The sequence below is a fragment of the Corapipo altera genome, unplaced genomic scaffold (assembly GCF_003945725.1).
Source record: "Corapipo altera isolate COAL_440 unplaced genomic scaffold, ASM394572v1 55, whole genome shotgun sequence".
NCBI classification, from domain to species: Eukaryota; Metazoa; Chordata; class Aves; order Passeriformes; family Pipridae; genus Corapipo; species Corapipo altera.
Genome location: NW_020884882.1, coordinates 250562 through 274654, shown reverse-complemented (window position 1 = coordinate 274654; position 24093 = coordinate 250562). Strand labels below are relative to the sequence as shown.

At 49.3% G+C, this 24093-nt stretch overlaps 1 protein-coding gene across 3 annotated transcripts in view; it reads right to left on the bottom strand.

The window, feature by feature from the left end:
* The window catches only part of RNF123 (ring finger protein 123), a 56013-nt gene that overhangs the window by 24546 nt on the left and 7374 nt on the right, over positions 1–24093 (bottom strand). The window contains exons 1-27 of one of the 3 annotated variants that reach the window (XM_027640570.1): positions 23935–24005; positions 21713–21851; positions 20597–20681; positions 18554–18633; positions 17629–17726; positions 16404–16458; positions 16005–16090; positions 15156–15242; positions 14581–14648; positions 13593–13718; positions 12752–12866; positions 11847–11951; positions 11601–11726; positions 10325–10417; positions 10057–10130; positions 9485–9602; positions 8927–9026; positions 8399–8460; positions 8238–8309; positions 7452–7572; positions 6509–6610; positions 5224–5330; positions 4478–4676; positions 3702–3847; positions 3507–3590; positions 3172–3279; positions 276–453 (exon numbers count right to left, since the gene is read on the bottom strand). In XM_027640570.1, the coding sequence (XP_027496371.1) occupies positions 276–453; positions 3172–3279; positions 3507–3590; positions 3702–3847; positions 4478–4676; positions 5224–5330; positions 6509–6610; positions 7452–7572; positions 8238–8309; positions 8399–8460; positions 8927–9026; positions 9485–9602; positions 10057–10130; positions 10325–10417; positions 11601–11726; positions 11847–11951; positions 12752–12866; positions 13593–13718; positions 14581–14648; positions 15156–15242; positions 16005–16090; positions 16404–16458; positions 17629–17726; positions 18554–18633; positions 20597–20681; positions 21713–21794 (2677 nt within the window). In that variant the 5' untranslated portion in view covers positions 21795–21851; positions 23935–24005. Of the gene's footprint in view, positions 1–275; positions 454–3171; positions 3280–3506; positions 3591–3701; positions 3848–4477; positions 4677–5223; positions 5331–6508; positions 6611–7451; positions 7573–8237; positions 8310–8398; positions 8461–8926; positions 9027–9484; positions 9603–10056; positions 10131–10324; positions 10418–11600; positions 11727–11846; positions 11952–12751; positions 12867–13592; positions 13719–14580; positions 14649–15155; positions 15243–16004; positions 16091–16403; positions 16459–17628; positions 17727–18553; positions 18634–20596; positions 20682–21712; positions 23662–23934; positions 24006–24093 lie in introns of those variants that run through there. The other 2 variants (XM_027640572.1, XM_027640571.1) reach the window with 2 other exon arrangements.

The window sequence follows — 24093 nt, the reverse complement described above, 5'->3', positions numbered from 1 at the left end:
CCTTTGGAAACACAATCCATAGCTGCCAGCAATTTTCACTATAGCCAACCCTGTGAGAGCTTTGGGCAAGGCATGGGCTCCCTGTCTGAGCACAGTGACCAGCGGGTACCCGCTCAGAAAGCAGCCTCAGCACCTGCCCAGCACACACAATGTACTGGTGCAGCACCTCACAACCAGGAAAGGACACAGAAGGGATGATGTCCAACCACTGCTACTTCTCCATAAGGTTGTGACTTTATCAGGACAGAATTAGCAAGGCCTCCCCATGCCCTCACCTGGAAGTTCCTCCATGCTGTTTACAGGGCTGAAGTAGTTCTTGAGTGCACTGTAGCTGTTCATAGCCACGCTGAGGTAGAACTCTGGCATGAAAGCAAAGAGCGAGCCTGTCCTGTCACCGTGCTCGATGGTGCGGATGCACACCCGCAGCAGCCAATAGATATCCTGCATCTTCTCCTGGCCAGGAAGAACACAACAATCCCCAGTGAGTTTTGTCCAGCTCCTCTTTGGAGAAACAACCATCAGCATCACACTTAGACCTCAGAAACATCTCCGTATTGGAGGTGTTCCTCAGACCGCTGCTCTGAGTTCAGTAACCTGATCTGTGCATTTAGTCTTTTCACAGAGCCACAGAACCTTCAGGTGGAAGGAACAATCTGAGATCTCTACACCAACCTCAAGCTCAGAGCTTGGCTCTCATCAATGTGATGGTTTTGTCTCACCCAGCATTTAGACCCTCCAAGCACTACTCCTTGCCAGTGTGGATCCAACCACACAAGCCTGGTGGCAATAAAAGGAAGTGAGTTTTGATTCCAAGGACACTGCTGAAAGAAAGCAGACACTAGCAAACCCAGCAGAAATCTGCTGGAAAGGAAGTTGGTCCATTGTAGGGATTAAATGGGAACAGGCTGAAAGCTCACACCAACTCAGATCTTTGTAATAGGCAGCCACAGCCTTTCAGGTTCTGTGCCAGCCATTCAAACACATTTACTGTCCTGAGGAGCCTCTTGTTTCTCTAAATAAAACTCTGGGGGTCCTAAATTAAAACCAGGAAATTTAAGGGCATCTACATAACTCGAAGCTATAAAAATGAGCGTCAACAAAGCCATAAAACGAGGAAATATTATTTCATATCCTGCAATGCCAAGAAATAGCAAAAGCAATAACTACTTGCATAAAAATAGATGGAGAAGGGTTACACTTCTAATTAAAGAAAAAAGTAAAATCAGAGGTGCAGATAAGGGATTTTGTTTGCTTAGTGGCTTTTCTAAAGTATGTTGTTACCACCTTTGGGAGATTTTCATGGGTTTGTTCTGTAAATTAGACTGAACTAGTGCAAATCATCTAAAATGATTAAAAGACATTTTTATCTTGACACCAAAACACATCTCAGCCAAACTGCTGCTTTCAGGATAAAAAGCAACTGTGCAGACAACATTAAGGTAAAAGAAATGCTGCATTTGGTTTTATTAAGACTTGACAACCTCAAAACATCATTTCAGGTATTGCCAAGCTTGAAGAAAGCCTACACCAAGAGGATACAAAGATGTGATTACCCACAGTGTGATGGATAAATACAGTGTTGTAATAAAATAAGCTGGAATTCCCACAGGGATGTTTTGAAGGCAGGATTATGTGCTTTAAAACGAAGAGTGTTTTTAAGCTGTAGCATTCCCTTTTGTCTAACCTTGAATCCCTCAGCTCAGAATAACCCAGTGACTAATTCCCCCGAGGAAGGAGCAGCCTCCGCTGTGCTGTGACACAGCACAGAGTGGGACTTCACCTCTAGACAGAGCCAGGCTCTTTCTCTCCATCAGCAACAGCAATGCCTGCAAAGCTCACACAGATGTGATCCTCCAGTGCACACAGTTCCCAGGGACACAGGAGCCACTGGGTGGATGGATTCATTGAGAAAGAGCAGGATGGCTGTGAGATGGAGCCCTGAAGGCACAGGCTCCTGGATGCAGCTACATTTGGCTCCACAGCAATCTCACTGGGCTCTCAGGGCACATTCCACACCCTGAGCCAGCTCCTGAGCTGCTCTCCCTGTGGGCCATGCAGACCAGAACAGCAGCACAAGCAGGGAAGGTTGTAACCTTCGCTCCCAGATGCTGCTGATTCATCCAGAAAGGTGACACTGCGCTCCTGATGGATGGCAGCACCTGCCTTTAGTATGACAATGGATTATCCAGAGACATGAAGTGTTTCTGCAAGGGCCATCACAGCCACACCTGCAGTGCACCCTGGTGATGCCCCTCAGCCTTTCCAGAGTAGTCTGGGAAGAAAGGATTCTTTTCTGGCAAGCATGGGCTATGCTATTGCATCTGGAGATCTTCTCCCTCCAGTATTGTGCCTTGCAGTCCTTCTCAGGAGTAAAGGAGAGGACAAGCAAAGAGCTCATGAGCCAGGATCAGCCACTATAGCTCTGCCAGATGCATTCATGGGAACTACTCTTCCCCTCCCTGTTTACATCCTGGGACACATGCAGAGACCCTGCTGCCTCTGCATGTTTGAGGCAACTAGTCTTCTTCCCCAGGCACAAAAAAAGCTACAGAGATGGGGCAAGGCAATGTGCAAGGGAAGACAGAAAAAGATCAGCAAAACTGCTCACGAGAAAACAGACCAGAGATTTTATCCTGGAAAATGGTGAATTCAGAGAAAAAGGGAAAACCTGTGCAAATAGTCACTGCATTACTAAATGCAGAACACACTCTCTAAGTGGAAACAAAGTGAGGAAGAGGAGAACACCTCAACAAAAATCCCTCAGCTTGGATCCTGCAGATTTCAGGAAGATTTCAGGAAGAGCAGCAGCAGTGAGATCCCCTTGTGATGCACAGCTCAGAGAAGTGGTCCACAGCAGCCTCTATCCTCTGACATGTCCTGAGAACTGAATCTCCTTTCGACCTGTACTCTTCTGTCTGCAGAGCAGATGCCACAAGTGAAAGCCCAGAGCACCATTCCCAGCTCAGATCAGACTGGGTTGTGCCCTAACAAACACTACAGGACCAAGGCTAGGACAGGAGTCTCCAATGCACAAGAAGGGACAATAAGCCCCAAAGATCATCACCACTGCTTCAACACCAGGGAAAACAACACTTGTGGTACGTGAGCCAAGCAGCACTGATGCTCACCCACTGGTCTCCTCTGAGCTGCTGGAATTACACTCCTGCTCACCTTTGAATAGATGGTGACATTTATCCAGGCGAGGCGCCGGCTTAGGTGATTGAGCTTCTCAGAGAAGACCTTTTGGCTCTTCAGCAGTTCCTCATGGATGTCTCTCCTCTGAAAAGAGTGCAGAGATGTGAGGGCAGATGTCACTGTCATTTACAGCATCCTTTTTCAGGGCTGGACAAACACCACAAAAGCAAATACCACCTTGGGGCTACCTAGGGAGCATTGGCAGGAGGGAAAGGGGATAGTAGCTTTTCTGTGGATGCTTTTTATAGCACTGATTCCCAGTCCCTCCACAGAAAGGGAGGGAGTGGAAGTGGGAGTCCAGAAACACTTACTCTCTTTGGGCAGCGGCTGATTTTTTCCTCTGTGTCTTTCAGTGCCATGGCATATTCATTCACATCGTCTGACACACCAACCATCTGTTGGGAGAAGGAAAGGGCATATACAGTCACTAAATAAGCAGGAAACAGAGTCAGTGTAGAAGCCTGGATGTTGGGGGAATGGATTCCTACACAGCATGTGCTGCTTACCTTCCCAAGCTGCTGGTGCACACTGAGGTTGTACATCATCACTATCCCATCCAGGACTTCCAGAAGGGAGTTCTCAGTGATGGGCTGGTCTGGCTCCTCTGGGGGTCTGCCCAGTAAGAGACCCTCGTTTCCATGGGTGCCTTCAACTGCAATGCATCCCCAAGACAGGAAAGAAGTTCTCAGCACAGCATTTTGGCACCTCAGCTTCTGTCTTCACCCCTCTGAAGCCAAAGCCCCGCTGTGCCTCTGTAACACAGTGCCCCTTCCCAGCCCATGTGAGTCACTAGATACACTAACACACCATTCCCATCTCGCTGCCTGCATCAGGTTGACCCATAAGATCTGTTCAGACAGACCCAGGCCACGTAAGTTCAACTTCCTCAAGCCCTGTATATGCTTGAGAGGCCTGCATGGCCCAATGCAACAGCCAACAGTGCTGCTCCTGCACACACCATCCTCCAGCTAGTCTGTGTTCAGAGCAAACGTGGCCACAACTGCCTCTGAACCACCTCTCTGCAAAGTCTCACTGCACGTGCAGGAACCGAGGCAGCAACTCCCTACATGCAGAGAGTGACAGCACCACCAGCATCATGCTCAGGATGGCAAAGGGGTCTTTTGGGTCTTTGCGGACTTTTGGGTGTCAGCACGTCCTGGGAATGAGAAGGAGCAACGCTGGCAGCAAAGAGATTCCATTCCTCTTGAGAGTACTGGGAGCTGGAAGATGCCATTCTGCCAGGGACCCCCTGGGCCACGGTAGCACACAGCAGAGTACTCACTGTCCTCCTCTGTGCGCTGCTCCACGCTCAGCGTGCGCACCTTGATCTTCTCCAGGGCGCCCAGCGGCCGCCGCGGGTTCATCAGGCTGACGGCTGCCGTGCTCAGGAACCGGTTGGCACGGCCCAGGGTGGGGGAGCTGAGCCAGCCAGGCCTGGCAAGAGCTCCACCGATGGCCAGGGCGGCAGAGGGACGCTGGGACTGAAAGGAAATGAAGGGAGAAGCAGATCCAGCTGTTTGGCTGACTGCTGTTCCTCCCTTGTCTCTGCAAGGATGTTGGGATAGATGTCCAGTGGCCACTGGAAGATGAGCGGACACCCTTCCTATCATGGTTGGGTCAGCAGTGCCAGGGTAGCAAATGGACAGTCCTTCCTCCAAGGGCACATGCCAGGCACAAGCAGCAGATCTGCATAGCAAGGAGCTGCTCTGTCTGTCATTGCCTTGCACCCTTCCAAATGCAAGCACCATGAGCTGCCATGGAGGGGAGGGGGCATATTCAGATCAGTGGGTAGTGAGAGAACACAGCAAAGAAAATGTTGCTTCTCAAACTTGGGACCCTGCTCAAACATCCAGGACCTTGCTGATCTCCAGTGACTCTCATGCAAGTGCAGCTGTTTATCTGGTTCCCCATGGACTGGTTACAGTCCTGGCCCAGACATTGTCTTCTTCTAAAGAAAAGCCTCTCTGGCCAGAGGCTGAACTTGCTGCCCCAGCACCAGGACCCCTGCAGGTGAATAACACAACTCACCTGTGCTGCTGATGTTGCTGATTCCTCATCTTCATCAAGATCATCCATAGTCACTGCCTGCAGCTCTGCAGGGTCAATCAGGACATTGGCTTTTGCAGCCAGGTCATCTGCACAGAGCACAGCAAAGCAGCTGTGAACACAGGAGTCACCCTTCACTTCCCATGAGGCAGCCCTGGGCTCATCCTCTCTCCTGCTTTTTGGCAGTAGAGAAGCAGCCAGCAAAGCTGGATGGTGTATCAGAACCTTCCCCTGGCTTCCTTCTATGGAACAAATCTGCTCTCACTAAAAGAGACCAAGCAATGATGGGTGCTGCTCACCCAAGACCCATTTCTGCTCCTGGTCCTACCAGCTACAAATAGGATAACTGGGGAACCAGGAAACAACCACCAGGGCCAGACTAGAATAGTGCAGGGAAGGAAACTCTGTGCCTGAGATAACTTTTTAAGCATCCAGTTCTTCAGTGCTGTCCCATGATGTGTCCCTAAGTCACTAGGACTGAGACTCACACCAGAAACAATCTCAGCCCAAAGGAAGGCTGTGCTGATGTCTATGCTGTACAAAGCCTAAAGAATGTCATCTCTAATCCATAGCTCTGTCTTTAAATCTCTTCAGGATACTTTGGTAAGAGACCAGAGGAGATTATGTAGTTCTTAAGTTAAGTAATCTAATTTTGAAAAAACTAGGGATTAATTTGAGACAGAGAAAATGGTCCTAATCTTGCAAACATCCTGGGGAGGAAGAGACATCTGAGCAAAGGTAAGCGGCACATTAGCCAGAAACCAGAGACAAATCAATTCCAGTGGAATGCCAAGGGGTTTCTAATCCTTCCTTAAGGGAGGTTTTGGAAGTTTATTGCCAGAGTGGGCTGCTTACAAACACACAGCTGCAGTACATACACAGGGTTGTTACTCCTTGCCCAGAGTGGTACAGCAAGTAAATCCTGGACATCCTTCACGCCCAGCAGAGCCAGGTTGATGGTCAGTGCTTTGACAGCTCCCAGCCCTTGGCTGTGGTGCAGCAAGAGCAAAACACCACAGGATATTCCCAGATTATCCCCTTCCTCCAACTGCCACATGCCCCATTCAGGGATACAAACAGTAAACTGTTCACTTAAAGGACACTCCACCCAATAGGAGTGGTGTCTTCTTCAGAGTAACCTGCACCTCATTAAAATTCAAGTCTTCTCAAATTTAATCAAAATTCATTACCCACAGCTCCCTGGAATGTCTCTTGGGTGAACTTCAGCCAGGACCTGGAGGCAGATATTGGAAATGAAAGCACTTACCTTTCAGAGTCTTCTTAAGATGAGACAGGAGTCCTCCAAGTCGCTGAAGGTCAAAATAATCCACCTTCCCGTTATAGAAGAGTTGAGGAGGGACATACGCCTCTAAAGCAGAGAAGATTTGTTTTTTCCATGAGTCCCATGCACAGGATTCACACAGACATGTATGGCCTCCTCAGGCAGACCCCAGGGGCCAGCCTAGACTAACATTTATCAACAAGATTTTTGCCATAAAAGCACGAGCCACTAAGGCAGAGGTGATTTCCACAATGGAGGAGGCATTAGATCCATGCAGAAACAGGAGCAACCAAGGGCCATCAACAACAAGCCTCCCAGCACTTCCTTCCTCAAACCACAGGCACTGGGGTAAACTGGATCATCATAAGACTTGGCAGCTCTCCACCTGGCTACTCCAGCTCTGACACTTAGTCCCACATGGATTATAAAGCACTTATTGAGTCTAGAGAAAGGGTCAATCTCAAGTAAGAAAAGGGAATGCCAAGCAGATCACGGATGCACAGGCAAGGTGGGGTTTAAGGGTGGGAAACAAATTGGCACTGACTCGGTTCCCCCTTAATTCCACAGTCTGGGAACCACAAAGCTAGACAAATATCTTTCCCTAAACTTTGACTATGGGATCACTGAGCTGCCCATCCACAGACTCATTATCAATACTGGACTCAGCTCCAGAGCAGAGAGGGGGAACTGACAAACAGCACAGGTGCCCCTTTTCAAATCTCAGGTGTGGAGGTTAATTGGAATAGAGCTGCACACGGGAATTTCCCAGGGTGACTGGGAACTACAGTCACAGAGTGAGAGAAGGCTCAAGCACCCATGAGAAACACAAAATTTCCATCATTCTGGAAAGGACTACTGAGAAGCAAACCTTGTCCTAACCACAAGGTTAGGACAACCTAACTTGCAAAGCCTCTCCCCCAGGCCTCACCTTCACTGCTCAGGGCAGCTGAGGTCTTTGCCTTGTGTCCATCCCAGAAGAAGCGCAGGGCAGCAATGAGGCGGTGTAGGAAGCACACCATGTACTCTGGTGGGCACAACACAGTCAAGTTCTAGGGCAAGAATGAGAGTCCAACCATCAGGGCAGGTGTGAAAATGCATCTCAGTCCCAGGGGCCACATGGGGGAGGCAGAAACTTTGTGTTCTCAGCCTTACTAGCATCTCTAGCTTCCAGCTCTGGTAGAGAGCCCAGTCCTAATGGTAGGCAGCAGTTTCCACCTCCAGAAAGTCCTGGGCACTTAAACAACAAACTGGTCTGACAGAGGAGTAGGAGGGATAACATGCTCCACCACCAAAGATGGGGCTGATGATAAACACAGAGATGCAGGCGAAGAGAGGGTTTCCTGCACCAGTGGATGCCTACCTCCCAAAGCTGCAGGCCAAGAGCCTGATCCAGGGCCAGAACAGTCCTCACCCAGGCAGTGAAGAGGAAGCCAAAGTTCTGCTGTAGCAGAGCACCCCACAGCCATGCTCCCCAAGGGGTTATAGAAGGACATTCAGCTCCCACCTAGGGCTGTCCCCAAGGTCCACTTTCCTATAAATCACTGCATAGGACTGGGATAAGTCGCCTGGTTTCTGGCTCAGATCTCCCTCCTCCTCATTCCCTGCCATATCTAGGCCTCAGTGGATCAACTGCTGGAAGCAGCCCAGCCAAAAGGGCATTGCTCCCAACCTGAAGGTGCTGGAGGCTCGTGGGAAGGTTGGCCCTCTGACTTACCCCTCTGTTGCTAGCATTTTCCTGAAGAAACTTGCGAAATTTGTTTAGGAAGATGTATCTGGAGGCTTCCCCCTGGCAGAAGGAAAATCAGGTAGTAAACCTATGCCTTACAAGGCCTATCACGTGGAGATACCGTCCCCAAACATCTACAGAGCGCTTACCCCTCCTCTGTCCTTGTTGTTCAGCAGCAGCTTCAGAATCTGAACCTGGAGACCTTCCACCACTAAAATGGGGACACACGTCTACCATCAGAAAACAAGCACTGGAGAGCAACTTAACCCCTCTTAACCTCGACTGCAGTGGCCTGTCCCCAGGAGAAAGGCTACCTCCTCAGCAGAGGGGCCCAGGAAGAATTAGTGCTGGCAGAAAGCTAATGAGAATTTTCTCCTTCACCACCTAGCAATGAATTCATCCACAGCTGACAAACAACACCCCTGAAGGCGAGTTTTGGTTTGCCTGTGGCCCATGATGGGGAGCTGCAGGTCTGTGCAATGGGGTCCCAGCAATCCTGACCTGCCACCAGAAAATGGCATGGCTGGCTCCCGCCCCTGCAGCACAGCCTGTCCTGACAGGAACACAGCTGGACTTCAGGTAGTGAAGGGGATTTGGAAACAGCTCAAAAGCTGGTTCTCCCTCCTGGCTGCACAAGAGGTGTGAGATCTTGGCAGTTTCCCTCCTTCCTCACAAACCTTCAATGCGTTTCTTGAGCCGCTGGCAACCTCTCTCATATGCCCGACGCCTCAGTCTCTCCTCAGCACTCTCCTCCTTCACCTCCTTACTCTCCTTGCCCTGGTTGGGGGACAAACACTGATTAGTAGGAGACCACAGCACAGGGAAAATGTCTTGCCAAATGAAGAGCAGAAACTCCCTGAAACAATGTGCCAGTGTGTGACTGCAGCTGGCAGCACACCTGAACAGACCTTCCCCAGCCTTCTAACAAGTAAGGGCAGGAGATCTTTTGGGGACACCCCTATCAACCTGTAATTCCTTAGACACTGGGAGGTTCCCTTCCCAATCTGTTGCCACAGACGACTGTCCCCCTTCTTCTGTCTGAGCACCACACCCCAAACATCCCTTCTAAGTAGACATAAAAGATGACAGGGCAATGGAAAAGCTACAGCTCCGCAGGACCCTCCAGTGCTAACACAGCTGGAAACAAAGGCCATTCAATCTCCTCATCAGAAAATGATAGGGACATCAGGCCACAGTATTTCTTCAGACTCCTTAGTGGATGTGCCTGTACTCACCTCTTTGGTGAAACGGTTTGGCCACCACGTGGTGGGAATGAGCTCCTGCAAACCTGCCTCCTCCACACGCAGCGGGCTCTTGATGTAGAAGAACACAACGGAACGGAGCACATCGAATCTGCAGCCGAGTTAAAGCAAGCACAGGAGCTACACTGGGAGCAGGCACAGGGCATGGATCCAGGGCTGTAGTGAGAAACCCCTTTCCAAACAACCACTGCAAGATCCAGAGCCCCCTTCTCCCAGGAGAAGCCTCACGCAGCTCTCACAGTGGCTGCCCAAATGCTAAAACAGAGCTACACTGCTCTGAAAGTGGCTTTGCTCTAGGGATATCAGAGAGGTCAGTCAGGTAGAAATGAGCTCCTCTGTGTTGGTAGGATGTGGCCTATACAACATTGCTCACACTCCTCAAAGCAGGACTTTGTAGAGATTGGAGTTAGGCAGAGGAGACCTAAGAAATGACCTCTCAAAGACAGGGTGGTTTCTGCCTCCCATGACCTGCAGATCCTTGAAATGTCCTTGGCTGCATTATTGAGGGAAGGGAAAGCTGAGACAGGAGGAGGCACAAAGGATACAGAACATTGCTGAGTAGGTATTTCCTGGATTTCTCATGCTTCAAGACTGCAATGGTGAGCCGGAGGTAGTGAATCTAGGGAAACAGGAGAAGCAAAAGTGATTCCATCTGCAGAAGATGATACAACTCTCTGATAGGTACAGTATGACAAAACTGCCATCTCTGGATCAAACAACTGTAAAATCCAAAACCTCATGTACCTTTGGACAAGGGGACATAACAGAAGCTGGCTAGTCACAGATTCCTGAGGATTCAGAAGTGCAACTCACTTGTAATCCCAGGTCTGGGATGATGGGGGAGAACCTGTAAGCCCGCAGCAGGGACATCAGTAGCTGCTTGAGGCACTCGTGCACTTCATACTCCTGAGAAAATGAGAAATACATTGAAGAACAAAAACATGGGAGTCAGGAACTGCTATAGCTCTCAGAGTGTGACCTTAGAAGGAAGCATTCACTTCTGAACTGAACAAGCAGGTGCTCTGAGCCCACAGTGTCCATCTGACTCCGCAGGAGAGGGTCCAAGCAGAAGTTGATGCCATTGCTTTGCTACATGGAAACAAGTTTTGCCAAGTAAAACCAATCCTGAAGTCATCTACAAAAAGCCAAAGTCCCAGCCCCTCTTTGTTCAGCAGTCACCCATCCTCATTATCCCCTGAACCTACCCAGTGCTAGCAGAACCAACCCAGAAAGGAAAGAAGTTATTCTTGCATAAATGTGATGATGGAGGAGTTGTCTTTTGAGTCCAACTCAGAGCCAACCAGCAGGATGACAGTCAACTCTTCCACAAACACAGTAGCCCTACCAGGATGTCCAGCGTCACTTCCAGGATGATGGGCCTGAGGGAGTCATGATATTTGTCAATTAAACTTCTCATGACAGCTGGCTGGGCCTTATCTGCTATCTGTTACCCAAAAGGGCAGACATGCTGTCTCCAAGCAGATCCCTGGTAGTGACTGGCTCTGTGTAACCAGCCAAGCAATCCAGCAGCAGCAGATTCCCAGTGGTAGCAAAGGCTGCCTCAAACAAGAGTCCCAGGAAGGAGTGGCCTCATCCAACATGGACAGGAAGGGAAGGTGGAGGAAGCCTTTCCCCAGCAGTGCAGGAGGTGGTGACAGTGCCCACTTCTACCCCAGTCCTGCACACTCTGGTTGATCCCTTGGAACACACAGCAGCATTTAAGACCTTGACTGACACATTAGCACTAACAACATCCAAGAGACCACTTCTTAATGACAAACTTGATGATTCCAGAAGCAGGCAGTCATTCACCATTACCAGTTCCTTCAGCAGTAGGAGAAGTTTAGAAATTACTTGTTAACTCAATGCCACTCTCACCATTACCAATTACTCTGCATTCAACCCTCATTCCCTGTGTGTGAAGCAGTTCTCTCACCAGTTGAGCTAGGTGAGAGGGTGGTCTACCACAAAAAAAAGTTGGATTTTGTCACCAGGAGGGGAAAGAAGTTGAACACTACCAGCATTTCCTAGGGAAAACTCCTCAGCACCTCCCAGAGTCTCCCTGTGATCCAGCACCCTAGTAACTCACCTCCATAAGAAGCCACATGAGATCCAGTAGCTGTTGAATAAGGGGGTGGGCCTCCACTGCCCCTCCTCGCTCAAGGATGCTCAACAGGAAGGTCATGAGCACATCTTCCACCAGGTACACCTTGCACTGCAGACAGACAGACAGGTCAACAGCACAGTCACTTCCCAGAGAAAGCTGAGGTTTACTTTGCCTTGCAAGAGCAAAAACAAGCACTACAGAAGCTTGTAATGGGTAGGCAAAACTCACCATGAGAGGGGAGAAATAATTGAAGATGTGAGCTAATGTAATCAACACTGTGGGTTCTCCCTGCAGCTGCCACATGGATGTGTCCTTCTCCACCAGCTTTCCTTCCTGCAATGACAAAAGCAGAAAAACACACAGCTTGGATCCAACCAAATCCACCCGTCCACCAACGACTGAGTGAACCAGAGGCCTGGAGCAGCCACTGTTTGCTGTTCCATGCCTGACTGCAGTAAAAACCTTGAATATGAGAATATAGGATGGCAAAGAAGCCAGGCCTATGCCTCTAGAAAGCTGTAGTGCAGTCCAGATGTCACTATCAGCCACATGCAGGCACTTTGGCAATGTTCTTCTAAAAAAGGGTTAAGTTTGCATGATAATTTGTAAATGGGAACCCCTACAGAGGAGGATGACTAGCAAAGCAGGCCTCCATTCAAGCCAAGACCACAGCAGATGGCTTTCCCTATGTTTTGGGCATAAACAGATCTCTCATCCTAGTGGAAAATAGTGTTTTCCAGCAAAAACAGTTCTCAAGGCAGACCTGCCAGAATTTCACCACATCACTGCACCAGGACACCAGTAAAAAGTTTAGGATATAAACAAACTGCTTTCAAGGGAGCAAAATCAAACCCAGAAGTTCTGACCCTGACAAACATCACTTCTTGAATACTGGCAATGAACTTTCATAAGACTGAGAACAACAAAGCCCAGTATGATTTAAATTAAGCCCTGGAACTACCAGGAAGCCCATTTTGCAAGGCAGAGAGCTCCAGGGACATGCACACCCCATGCAAAAGCATGCAAGCATTTAGAGTCTCTGGTGTATGCAAACATCTGAGCTGGCAGCATGTGCTGAGAAGAGCAGAACCACATTCCCCAGCCCTCAGACCCACCCAGTGCCGTGAGCCTACCGCCACATCTATTCCAACATGGATCACATTCTTCAAGTAGCCCAACAGCTTCCGAGCCTTCACCAGGTCTGCCACAGGAGGATCCTGCAAGGGCCGGTAACCCTCCACTGGATAAGTAGGTGAGTGTTAAGGGAAAATGCAATCTGATCCTTTCAGGGCTTCTTTTGTTTGTGCAAGGGAAAGGCTGTGTGTCTATTTTACTCTATGCCCATGCACACCTCAGTCACAGTTCAAACCACAGTGCCTTCTAAATGGACGATAAGCCACAAGCTCTTATCCCCACTTCCTCAATATTGCAAAGCAGCAAGTTTTTCACACCACACTTCTGCTTGGGTGAAATATTTTTTTATCAGAAAGACCAACCTGACCCCCTGCTACAGCTACCAACAGGCAGAGCCAGAACTGCTCTGACAGGAGCTGCAGGTTTCACCATTCACAGAGGAAGGTAGAAGGCAACACTAATAAATGTCAGAGGTCCCATATGGCTGGAAGGTAAAAGAAATCAATGGCCAAGAGGCTCAGCAGCACAAGGATTTCAAAAACTGGAAAGTGAGAACTTTACAAGATCTGAGTGCCTGGAACAGGCAGCCCCCAGCTGTAGCAGCAGTTGCTGACTCAGAGCTGAAAGCAACTCTCATTTCTGAAACTGATGTTTGTGTCCTGCAGTTCTGCTCCAGCTGAGGGGGTATCTGGTTCTTCTCTCCTTGACTCTGCTCTGCACACAAGTGCCAACAGCAGAAAGTGAACTGCAGACAGGTCTGTATATTCTACAGCCTCCAAAGATGGTCTCAGGACAGGCTCTTCTTCCTTCACACCTCCTCTCCCCACACCCAAAGGATATCGGAGTGGACGGCTTCCGAAGTTAAAAGCAACAGACTCTTTGAAGGAGAGGCTGATGGCAGGGAAATAAGCCATTCCAGCACCCCTCGTGATGTTATCGAAGGCAGTTCCCAGAGACATGCCATTCCTGAAAGAAGGAAAACCCACAGGATTTTAGTCACAGCAGGAGGGGTCTGAAGTCAGCTGAGCAATACAGATATCTGCATTCCCCTCCCAGCAACTTGCCAACATGGATATGTCAGTCAGTCATGCCTCCTGTCACTGTTAACCTGGCACACACGAAAATGCCACAGCTCTGCTGAGTAACAGCCACGGGAAGCACAGAGGCATTCTCATTTTCATATGAAGGCACTGGAGTCTGCACAACATGCAGAGCCCACTCAGGTTCAAGGGCAACCCAAACCCTGATGAGATAACTAACCAGCAGCACATTTCAAAGGCAGGTGACTTTTTGGCCTCATCTATTTGATGTTAGTGCAATGAAAGACAATGTTTTCAATCTACTCTTCCACAAAAGTTGACATGGACCATCTAACAGTTTTTAATTTCAACTGACTTGTCACAGGCCAGGGCCAGAGAACAATTCTCATTGTGCATGGGAGCTGGAAGCTGGAGATTTATCACCCTTCCCACAGCTCCTTGTGAATTTAGGGCAGGCAAGGTCTACATTGACCACAAAAGCCATCAGTGTGGCTCAGCCAAGTGTGGCATTAAAGCATCACAAGATCCTTCCCTCCAAAATCCTGGCAAACTTTACACACACTTTGTAGCTTGAACATCTTTCTGCCAAATGCTCTCAGCTGAACTTAGGAGACCCAACAACCCGTTCAGATGGTTTCTGAACAACACAGAAAAGCAAATGCCAGAACTACCAAGGAACTTAAAGGGGAGAGGGTAGAAAAAGGGTTCATCAACCTGCTGAGCAGTGAGGAAACCTTTATGTTACACACAGACATCAACAAAGCAGGAACCAGGACAAAGATGCTTACAAGCAGAAAGCAATGGTGCCCTCATCGAGGTCTATCAGACAGCTGACGATGTCTCCTGCTGCCCAGGACTGCAGCAAAGGGAGAGAAAAGGTTAAACATATTTCCAAGGTGTTTCCACATCAGAAGAAAGACTGCAACCCAACCAATCCCTTGTGATTCATGGCTGAGGGAGAGTTTCTTCTCACAGCAGCTCACATAGCATTTTCAGGCACTTCTGGAAGCTGCACATCAAGCCCCTGATCGGGATAATTTTTCCCCTCCAGCACTAGGAATGTATATTTATCCCAACAATGCATCATGCACTGATGTGCTACAGAGAACCAGAGCCTTCCAGAGACTGACAGCAGCACTGTGCTGGGAGTCAGTCTGCTGGGGTTGCTAAACAAAGCACTCAGCATGTCCAGCACCTTTAAAGTACAAACAATTGCTGGGACACAGCCCCCCAAGAGCAGGTTGAAGCAGGGAGGAAAGCCTGAGGGCATTTCACAAGGCCCAGCAGAATCCAGCGAGCAGAAGGAGTCACCTGCTTTCTCCTCCTTCCTCTCCATCCCGTTCCTGGGAGGACAGCTACTCACTTTGCCATAGTTGGTAGTAGTCACATTCCACTTGCGCACCCTGTTTCCATCATAGGCATATGAATCTGGAGTATCTCCAACTCCTTCCTGCACCAAAGTAGGAAAGAGGAGACTCAGACCAGACCAAGCATAAAAGATCCCTCTCATTGCAAGAGCACCTTTAAGGGGGAGATCAGCAGACAGGGAAAGCAGCTGACATCACACATGCTCTGCCTGGGAAAAGTCCTTACTCTAGGAGTGAATCCAGTGGCCTCTGATCTTTGGTTCAGAGAAATATACCACTCTCTACTCATTTTTGGGTCAGAAGAGTACCGGTATCCTACACTTCCAGTTTCTGTCAAAGCAGTCCCCTGGGATGCCCATCACTTCCCCTCTCATATGTTGCACAGTGACAAGTTAGTGAGTCTGCAGCCGACGTCCCTTTCCAGCACCAAACATCCTGCCTGGTACCTGAGAAGAGCTGGCCTGGGCCTGCCTCTCCTGGACAAAAAAAACCCTTAGCATCAGCTGCTGAGGGTCATCCTGAGACGAGCTGCCAGCACTGCAGACACACGTAGGTTCTGGAGAAGACACCAGCTGAAAGTCAACACGTAGCAGTGGCTACGTGCAGTAAGAGCACAGCAACACAGCCAGCCTGCAAGGCTTTCACACCACACACCATTCTGTGAACACAGACCAGAGAGTCTAGTAAAGACTCTTGAAACAGCAGACCTGGCATTTCTAGTGTGTATGCTGGGCACAAAATGCCAGCGGGGCAGGAGCACGGCACCCATGCGATGCTCCGCACTGACCTAAAAAGCAGTGGAGAAACACAGAGCAGCCCTGTGCCACGTGCAGCAGTTACACTACCTCCTGATTAAATCTGCAGTTGAGAGTACACCAGCCAATCTGCATGAGTCCCTGGGAGGAGATGAGCACCTCATAAATCCATTTCCCTGAAAGAAAAAGAGATGACACGGAGTGAGTTCCTGCCACCTGGATTGTTGTTAAGAGAAGCTGAACCTGACACTGCCCCCACAGAAACAAATGTGGCACACAAAGGAGCTCTGGGACATCCCCAGGATTCCCCTCCCACCTGGTCACTCTGGCATCACACAACCCTTCACCCCTCTGACTTCCTGGAAAAGTCAGTGGATGAGCTGGAAGATTTGGAACATATTCAGGATCTTCTGAGCTCTCTAGTTGTGCAACTCTCCACACACGCTTCCCGGGGTATTTTCTCAAAGCATCACTGGTTTATCTTCTTACCTTTATACACGCATGTTGTGGCCCTGATGGACCCAAAGTTACTGTGGCCAATCACCTGGACCAACAAACAAAAGATATTTTAGAGTCAGGCAAAATAATAGGTTTGTTCAGCCCTCCCCATTTTCTCTGTCCTAGCCCTCAAAAACAAAGCAAGATGGAGAGCTATTCACAAGGACAGTGTTGGGAAGAGAAGGGTCACCTTCCCCATCCCAGCAGCTGTACTTGGAGCTGACTGGCCCTGGGGAACCATCCAGGTCCTTCCCACAGCTCATCTGTACTTGATAAACCCCAGTGAACCACACAGAATGGCAACAGTACAATGGCAACACAGTGACAGACAGTTCCTAGTGAACTGGGACAAAACTGTACATAAAAGTGACAATTATATGAGAATGACATCTGAATCCTGGAAAAGCTAGAACAAAACTACAGATTCAAGGTGTCCAAACTAAAGCCCATGACTGACAGGTAACGTGCTGTCCAGGAACTCAACCCTGTTAATTCTTGACTCTCACAATCTCGGGACAGATCATGAAGAAGAGATGAAGGTAGGAACAAGGAATTCACAGGCAAGTCAGTCTGATCCATTCCTGAGGGTCAGCCAAAGTGAGGTGCAGCAGGTGACTAAGGGGAAGGGGGATACCAGGGTAGTCTGCATTGCTAGGAGCAAAAAACCAGGCATAGATTAAGGAGGGAATGAGCTCAGGAGCAGGGGATATATGTGTTCGATGAAGGGGTGAAAGGAGTGCAGAAATTACTGCAGTAAGAAAGGGTTAAATTCCAGCAGATTCTTTCTGTTGACATTTTGCATGAAGAACATCAGCTAAGGAGCAAGCACAGAGTTAGTGGAAACAAAGGAGAAAGGAAAGGCTCAGCTTTAGCCTCTTTCTACCCTTTAGATAAGACCAAAGGAAGGAAGGAAGAGGCAGTCTGATGGAGGGAGGGACAGGAAAGCTGGCTGCTGGCCTTTCCTCTGCTTAGCCAAGAGAGTCCCTGGCCAGGGTAATCCTTTCATTTCCTCACAGCCCCCCTCAGAGCTTGCTGAGACTTAGTGGTACTGCTAGAACTTTTCCAGAAGAGCTCTTTTCCTCCAGGATCCTGCAGCTTTCTGGGCAGACTCTGTTTACAACATGCTACAAAGCCAGTGACAGGGATCTGTTACGAAGAACAAACCAAGAAGCCCCAAGTGCTTCTATTCCCACAAGACCGTTTTCATCACACTCACCCCAAGTAAGTCATCATCAACCAGCAGGAGCCCCTCAAACCCACTGGTGTGGTCCAACACCACAGTGGAGGGGCCGAGCCGGCCCTCTGCTACCTGATCTGAAACAAGAGTTGCAGAAAATCTGTTAGGGAGAGTTGTGCAGGACTTAACAGTACACGGGACAAGTGCCTCCAGCTAGACTGCAACAACATCTGGATTCTGCTACAGGGCAGGAAGATTAAGATAGTGTTGCCTGTGTTAGACCATGAGAACCTCAGGAAAGGAGACACCAGTGAGATTTAAAAGGAAGTTTTCACAACAATACACAAGATCTCAGCACACAGCATTCAGGACACATGTTAAGTTTTCCACATCACCTGAAAATTTTACTTGGACAAAATTCAAAGACTAAACTCTGTGCCAAATGTTTGACCAACATATCACACTTCGCTTGCAGCCAGCAAGAAAAATTCCTCTTTCTAGCAGAGGAATCAGATTGTATCCTGTCACGTCCTGACTCATTCAGGGAAAGAGATGCTGGTAAGAGCACAGGGAAGAGCCTGACACTGAAAATAAATAGCTACAGTGGAGACCAGTGTGTAAAAACTGTCAACAAGCCTCTGCATTTCCCACTGAGGACAGCACTGCACACTGCTGGTCAAAGAAATGGCTCTGCATATCATTATCAGTAAAATACCTCCTTTGCCCTCAAACTACTTTTCATGGCATTTTTGACTGGAAATATGCCCCCTCCATCTGCAAACAGACCTGCTCCAGGGCTGGCTCATGAGCCCCTCGCAGGCTGGATTTAAAAGTACAACAAATTAGAGCACAGGAAGGCAGAACAAAACTCAATCAGGGAACTGCTTTCATGGTACAACCTGTCCCTCCCAATTAAGCAGCACAAGCAGAAGCACAGATTGGACAGGCACTCGGTATCTCCTACCTCGACTGTCTTCAGAGCCATTCTCCTCTGCCAGCAACCGCTCAAGGTGCTCCTGCAGGTTCTGGAACGTCAGGTGCTTTCTAGGGAATAAGCATACAAAGGAGCTCTTCAGAAAACTCTGTCTCTAGTTTTTAAAGAACTGCAGCCCAAACATGTGTCCTGCACTGTGAGACATGAACTGTCTCAGGTCACAAATCTAAGGAATTTGCTGCTCAGCACTTTGGGGCAATGAATGAACCAGAGACCAAATACAGCAAGAACAAGCCAAGTAGACAACAAAGAATCTTACTATCTTCAGTCAGTCTGCTCAGGAGCGTTTTGTGGCAGTAAGGAAACTGTAACGTGGTACAGTGGCAGCAAGAAACCAGCTATTCTACCAACAACTGTGGACCATGACTCTGCTGCATCATACAAACATGGCATAAGTCAGGATTTGTTTTTTCCCTGAAGTATATTGTAATACAAAAGAACAGAGACAGACCACAGCAGCAGCTGTAGCAGTTCAGACAAAGGTCAGGCTAGTCCAGCACCCTCCCTCTGACATTTTGGTGTCACACTGAAAAATCTCTCACGCACCCCCTTTGGGCCACTGTTTTAGAGAACTTACTGCCCTCCCCTAGTTCTCTTCTTTCAAGGCTAGTTTACTTAGCTGTTCCTTGCACAAGAGCCTCCTTTTATTGTGAGAGTCACTAGTTGTTCCCATCCCTGTTTCCCATTTCCAAAGCCATCTGGGGAACACTATTCCAGGACTAGAGATTTCCCTAAGAGTGTGGTGAGACCTTGTGAAAGCCTGATGGATGTAAAGATGCACAGAAGTGGAATCACAGAATCAGTTTTGGTTGGCATGAGAAGGGTGGCTTCAGCAAAGTAGCTTAATCAGCAGCTAGCATGGAGGAGGAGTTCTGGAAGGAGGGTAGAAGAGCAGGAGACAGAGAGATGTATGCAGTGAGCTCCTCTATGAGGAATTTAGGCCTCTGAAGGCAAGATGTCATACCATAAAAGTTGCTCTCATAAGGAAAATGTTATTTTCAAGACCTCAATGACTGCTACTGGGCTTTCTACCAAATACCCACGTCCAGGGAAAATGGTGGAAGGCAGGAAAAAAGAGAGACCAGTCCAACAAAGTATCAGTTCTGTGCTTTCAAGTCATTAATCACCAGGCAAAGGAACCAGAAATACTGAAAACCCAAATGCTCAGGCAGATGGAACATTCCAAGGCTTGCTGGCAGCAGAGCTTGTGGCAAAGTAACATGACCCAGTTTGCCTCCCCTGCGCCATCACCCGGGCTCACCAAGAGCCAGAGAGCCAAGGGCTATTTATAGCAGCTCTGAGCTCACACTGGAGCTGGCAGTCCTAAGTATAGCCCGTGGAATGTGACCCCAGCCACTCTGCAGCTCTGCCAACCGGCAGGAGCCACAGGCCTGCCTCTCTCTGCCACATTCTCCATGCCCTGAACCTGTCTGACTTGCCTCTGGCAAAGAGCTGGATGCAAGGGAAATCCTTCCCATTCAACACTACAAGTTTCTGGTATATAAAGTGGAGAAGAGCTGACAACAAACAGGAAAAAAACAGTCACTAAACAGGAATTTTGTGTTTGGTGACTTCTAATAGAAGTACCAGCAGTTCCACAGCCTGAAAAATGTATGTTATTGTATGTATCAGTAACAGTCTTGCCTTAAGTTCACAGAGCACTGATAACCTATTTTTCATTCCCATAATTAAAACCTGTGCATTTTGCACTCCCTTACAAGCAAAGGGGGAAGAGGAACAATAAGGTGAATGCCTACTTATTTCAAAAATACTGCCTAGTGATTTTGTAGATGGGATTTTTCATGCAAAAAAATCTGAAGAATCCTTCCTAGCAGGCCCTGCAACTTGAAAAAGCCACTAAAAGAGCAGACCTCAGAGTCATTTCTGTAACATGGTGCTGCTCTGCTGTTAACAAAGATCACTGTGGGGCACTGAAAGATCTTTCCTTTCACCACAGTGCTGTTTATCTGGGGGTGGCATCACTTGCCACCTGGGGAATGAGAAGTCTGATACCTGTAAGCAGCTGCAGGCTGGTTCCCATCAGCATTGGTAAAGACTCGATGCAGATAATCATTCAGCAGCCTGCTGTTCACGATCCCTTGTGAAAAACAGAAAGGAAATAACCTTAGGGAGCCGGGGGGTAAACTCAAAACATTAATTTCATGTACAAGCAACAAACTGGTAACTACGGGAAAATGATGTTCACGTTTGCTGATCAACACAGTGGGGAAAAGCAGCTTCAAGAAGTCATTCATCACCCTACTGTCCTCACTAGCAAAACCAGAGTCCAGCATTATGGGGTGCATCTCCACACCAAAGGCTCTTTCCAATTTGAGCTGCTCTGTGATAGCAAATGGAAGGTTATAAATTGCTCCCCAAAGGTGGAAGTACGTCCTGAGGAATCCTGCTGTGCTACTTCCAGATAAAGTAACCCCAAAAGCTGGAGGTAGGAACCCGATTTCATTTCAAAAAAAAAAAAAAAAAAAAAAAACCAACCAAAACCTCTTAACACTACTGTAATTCCTGATGTCCTGATTCATATCTGGGATATGATGCTGAGGTAGAAAGACCTGCAGATGCAGTTCATCTTGTCTAACTCACAGCTCTCTTTAATGATGTGTGCCTCACCTTTGCTTTTGTTGTGCTAAACAGCCCCTAGTGTCACACTGATGCAGCATTCCTTATTTCTGAGTGCAACAGTGCCCTCAAATGCCAGATTTGTGGTCTCATAAGCACACTTGTGCTGGATTGGTGACTGAGAGAAAACAGATGGCCTGGCAGGTAGCAGAATTTCCCAGAAAAGGACTGAGAATTTGACAAGCTCTTCATCCTGGAAGAGGAAGTCCCTAAATCAGATGAAATCAGATAAGTCTGAAATCAGACAGCAGGCAGGCAACATGACATTCTCCAGCCTCACGAGGCAGGGCTGTGTGCCACAGAAAAGGCACTGTGACATGAGCTTCTGGAGTCCTCAGTACCACAGAAACGTCCCTCCCAAAATCTCAGTTTCAGCCCCACCACACTTCACATTAGCAAGGTAACTGCAACTGGAAGCAGCTGAGCTCAAACAAGGGACTCTGCCTGGATCTGCAGCGCTCCTGTTTTCACATAGTTTGTACAGGCCCATACCTGTGACCTTGGACTTCTCTGGCTCAGTGCTCAGCCTGTAATTCTTCCTTGAGAAAGCAGTCCCAGCACCTCTTGAAGTCATTCTTCACAGGCACCACTTCCAGGGCAGACATAAGATGGACAGACACCTAGAACAAAACTTTATGGAGAGGACACTGCCTTTAGACTTCTCCCTTTCTTGGAGGTTGATGTACCTGGATTAAACAACAGGGATAAGCCAAAAATAACCAGAGTCCCCACACTAATGACATCATTTAAGTGCCCAAAACCAACTAACTGCTGACCCTGCTCTCAGCCTCACCTGTCCAACAGCTCGAAATCTTCCCAAAGGAGACAAGGCATTAAGCCACACTCCAGATAACCAGACAGACCCCACTCCAAACAAAGGCACAGGCAGAACCAAGCCAGAAAAACCTTGGCAGCAAGCCTGAGCCAAAAGCACCGAGCCAGCACAGGGCCACAGCTGCCACCACTGCCAAACACCACCTAAACCAGCAACCACATCACACTCATCAGGACTCGTGTCCTGATGAGACACTTCTGCCTTTGCCTCCCACTCTGTGTTCTTTAAGACAGCAACATGTACCTGCTTCATCTTCTGTTTAACAGGTTTTTACATTATTCTGCTATCCAAAACAGAGAGAGAGGGAGAAAGAATTATATAAATGCAGATGGACTGGACTGCAATAGAGTATCACTGACTACAAAGCAAAGACCCAGCTGTCAGATTTACACAGAAGTGTTTACAAGCAAAAATCTACCACGAGATTACAGATTTAGGAGCCTTCCTGGAGAAAAAAAGAACACTATCAGAGCTGATCTGATATGTGCCAGGACAAAAAGAGTAAATTCAAGTGGCTAGTTCCATACAGCTTCCAAATGTTAGGCTACAGTCCTCTCCTGGTTCCGATTGCCCCAACAGACAACTATCACTGGAAGACTCTCCTGTTCCCTGGACAGAAGTCTGTCAAAGCACTTTGTGACACACAGAGGAACAGGGAGATGCAACAGGAGCAAAGGCTGCAGGAATTAAATGCTTGCTGGCAATCTCACACAGAGCAGAAACTCAGGTGAACCCAAGAAAAGTCAGTGGCCTTGCCAAGTGATGTGAGTGCCACAGCAACTCCAGATCACCTGAGCTTCAGCTGGACTTGGGAAAGGCTTCTCTAAAGCCCCTTCCCTGAGGGCCACCCCAGCACCCAGCGGTGGAGCAGCACTGCCCGGTGTCCCTCCTGCAGCACTGCTGAGCAAAATAGCGGGAACAAAGCAAACACCAGTCTGGATCAAAGGCCCTGAATGACCTGTGTTAGGAACCCAGAACAAGGGATAAAACAAAACCCTGAAACACATGGTTTACTACCACAGCAGAGCAGAGAGCACAATGTGAACTATCCTAAAAGTACTCGAAATGTGACAGACATGATTTCAGCTCTGTCAGGACAAGTTAAAAGCACACGAGAGTGGTGGGGAGTGCCCATAACTCTCCCCAGGGGCAGCCAGCCTGGGACCAGCCCTGCTGAAATAGCCTGAATGCCCAAGCAGAGCACACAGCACAGCCACACTGGCACCAGACAAGATGCACTGCTGGCACCACTGCAGTGCCAGGGTGTTTTCTTAGTCGGAGCAGATGCTGCTTTCAACAGGTCAGAGAAAGGGCAGAGCAGGGGGACACACATCTGCATGTGATCCACAGAAGCAAAGAAGCTCCGAGCCTGGCCACGGACTGAACTCCTTTCTGTGGGCAAGGGCAAGCAGTTTCCAGCAGTAGGGCAGAACAGGCAGCACAGGGGAAGCCTGATCTCAAGCGCAGCGGACCGGAGGCAGGGGAGGAGGCCGAGCAGCCAGGGAGGGCCAGCACAGCTTTGTTCGGCAGCTCCCAGCCGAGACTCCCCTCGCAGGAGGGCAGCAGCACAGGGGAACACACAGCTCCGCACCGCTCACCACGCTGCCCTGCGCTCACCACAGGCAGGGTCTCCGCGGCCCCTCAGCCCGCCCGCACCCCCAAGCCACAGTGCCCGGGCAGCACCGCCCTGCCCACCCCGGGACCCGGCCCCAGAGCCGGGCTCACCCACACCCAGCCGGGCAGCGCGCCCCGAGCCCAGCGGCCCCCCACACCCCGGGGCACCCCCTAACGCGGGCAGCGCTCTCTGCAGCCACAGCCACCCCGAACCCAGAGCACCCCCCGCGCCCACGAACACCCCGAACCCGAGACCCCCCTACACCTGCCCGCAGCCCCCGGGGCGCGGAGCCCCCCCCGGTCGGGCGCGTCCCCCACAGCCGGACGGCACTCCCCGAGCCGGCCGTGCCCGAGCCCCCCCGGGACCCCGCGCCGCCGGGGCCGGGCAGGAGGAGCCGGGGCGGGCCGGGCCCCGCGGCCGCCG